Raw genomic sequence first — 2,895 nt, forward strand, 5'->3', positions numbered from 1 at the left:
TCACATCTTGCAAATATAATTTAAAATGTACCACAAAATAACCTATAAATAAAACATCTTTGATTTAGATACAGTGTCTATATTGCACTGGTCCACCAAAGAACACTGAATGACTACCTCTTGGTCAAAAGTAGCTGTAGTTTTTAGTTGACATTTTGTGCCATGTTTTAAATGTGACTTTTTTCCATGTACCATATATACGAGAAATATAACATGACACATAACCTATTTATATCATGAGAAAATTTAAATTGAATGCAGTACATAACACATAAAGAATAATACATATAAAGTACTACATCAGTGCAGTGTGTATAACGTCCAAAACGCAGTTGTATGTCTTGAAAACATAGAGTTAGAAACCTGAATTAACCAGTTTCTTTTAGACCCAGAATATTGGAAACATTTCTTAATTTACTCTTAAAACTGTTAATTAATTTTGGTTGCGGTTGATTCTCCTTTTTCAGGAGGTGATAGCGGATACCCATGGAGGATTCTGGGAATTGAGTCCCATGGCTCGGTTGTCATGGTGAGTTCCAAACATGCCATCATGTCATTGTAGGATGTTGGCAGAGCTCCGATGACATCAGGTGCTCCAAGTGCTTTTATCTGCTCGTGACATCACCATGAGGTCACAGGTCATTCCAAAATAGTTAGCAAATAGGACCCAGGCTCTGAGCCAGCACAAACAACTTTCCTTCAGAGCGACCTGACACATCTTGAGCAGAGACACACCAGTGACAGACTTCCTCGACACAGAAAGCTAGGAAATATTCTACCTGCTAAAGATGGAGCGAGGGAGAGCCCATAAGATGGCCCTGGACCCCCACACCGTGCAGGACTCACAAAGAGAGCAGAGCAATATGCTCGAGCACAAGCCTGCTAACAGTTCTGATGCTAACTCCCGGCTCAGCAGAGCACTGGAGGAGGCTAAACGAGAGCTGGCTTGTCAGAAGTGCTTCAACCAAGAGATCCTCAAAAGGGAGAAGGAGGCACAGGAAGAACTGGGCCAGACTACATTGCAGTTAGGTCAGGAGAAATCCCTCAAGCTGATGCACGCCAAGAGAACTAGGTCTATGCATAAAGAGCTGGAGAGGCTGAAGAGGAGCTGTAACCAAGACGACGTCAGCAGCTCCAGGATTGCAGCTATCGAGAGCAAATGTCTCCGGGAGAAGAAGAAGACGGTTCTTCAGGAGGATTTTGAGGAGCTCAAAGTGGCGCATATTATCACTCAAGCTAAGCTCTCAAAAGAGCTGCAGTTTGAGAAAGACAAGAGCGCAGCTCTTCAGCGAGAAGTTGAACAGCTGAGACGTTCCTCACCAAGCTCCCAGATGAAGAGGCAGAGCCCGAAGATACAGTGGACTCAACCTGATCTCACCAGAATGCGTGACTCCACCAATCTACTTTATAGCTTGTAGTAACTCACGGGAGGCTTCTTTTATTTTATTTGTATTCATTATTATTTTTATTTTTGGTCAGAATGTAAAAATTACATTAGTTACGAATTTGTGTTCTCAAAAAACAGTGCATTGTGTGTAATGCAACTGTGATTTTTATTAAATTGGTTAGTTTTTAAGGAAAAGTAAAAGTGAAAATCATACTTTATTCAGCAGTGCTTGCTTTACTCTTTGAAAGTCATCACATGAATGCATTGTAATAAATGGTTTGGCTGCATTAAATATTACACATCTGTCGTAGTTCTTTATCTATCTACAGAGATCGGGCATCAGAATAGACCAGAAACTATTCTTTTACCGTTCTGTTTTAATTTCACAATAAAGTTAGTAGTAATATTTTGTTTTGATATTATTGTTTTTTATTAACTTCTAGACCGCTGGGTCATGTTAAGACCATCTTTTTTTTGTTGCTATGGTTTTTTTCCATCGCTTTTGTGTTACAAATATCAAAACAATAACTAAATAATATTCGTCGTAAACTAAACCGGAAACAGCAGTATATTTTATTTTGTTAACACTGTAAACTTGACAGCCTTTTAACCTATGCTTTTAACCCAAACCACCGACTGGTTAAAGCACGTTATTACACGTTTAGAGTAATTGCAATGCAGGAAGATTGTGTTGCTTTTTAATGACTGTTTAAAATGCCTTTTTCTTAATGTCTTTCATTTTTGTAAAGCACTTTTGAATGTGTTATATTTTATGAAAACATTTAAATATTAAGAGTACATACAAAATAGTGGGAAAGTAGAAGGTCAATTATATAAATATAGAATAGAAAATATCAAGAAGATACTCAAATGATATCTAGAGTAAAACAGTTTAGTGCCTGATAGGATGATGTGCTAACTAATAAGGCTTTAATTAAAGAAATGTGCAGAATACGACAGTGTAATGGTGGAAGTATACGCACATTGATAGATGTCTTGTAATGCACTGTTGAGGAACCTGTGACCCACGTTTTTCATTCATTGCATAACTACACTGTTGTGTATATGATATGTCAATAAACCTTAGACAATCTTGAAATCTTGAAAGGGATGTGCAAAATAGCAATTATATACAGTCTTTAATGAACTATTAGAGAATAACGAGTAATGAATATTTTTTAAACGGATCTGCAGATAAATATTTAGTCTTCTCAAGCACCAACTATCAAATATCTCGCCTGATTGTTGGCACTTGACAATCACCTTCACTGAATTTCATTCAGGTGTAACTAAAGTCTGATTTAAGGGTTGTTTATATTTCACATCATTAATCCAAATCTGTAAAGTAACTCAAATAAATGTAGTGGAGTAAAAATACCAGGTTAACCTTAAAGAAAGCCCTCAGGATTATAAAAGACCCCATCACCCCAGCCACAAACTGTTCTGTCTGCTGCAGTCTGGCAGGCGGTACCGCAGCATCCGGACTAAAAACCACCAGACACAGAGAC

At 37.7% G+C, this 2,895-nt stretch overlaps 1 protein-coding gene across 1 annotated transcript in view; it reads left to right on the forward strand.

Annotated features, from left to right (window-relative positions):
* The first annotated feature begins 788 nt into the window (after positions 1–788).
* doc2b (double C2-like domains, beta) overlaps positions 789–2,895 on the forward strand; it is a 190,928-nt gene continuing 188,821 nt past the window's right edge. The window contains exon 1 of the mRNA XM_071205513.1: positions 789–1,386. Coding sequence (XP_071061614.1) covers positions 789–1,386 — 598 coding nt within the window. The remainder of the gene's footprint in view (positions 1,387–2,895) is intronic.

Source organism: Pseudochaenichthys georgianus, chromosome 14 (assembly GCF_902827115.2).
Source record: "Pseudochaenichthys georgianus chromosome 14, fPseGeo1.2, whole genome shotgun sequence".
Classification (NCBI taxonomy): domain Eukaryota; kingdom Metazoa; phylum Chordata; class Actinopteri; order Perciformes; family Channichthyidae; genus Pseudochaenichthys; species Pseudochaenichthys georgianus.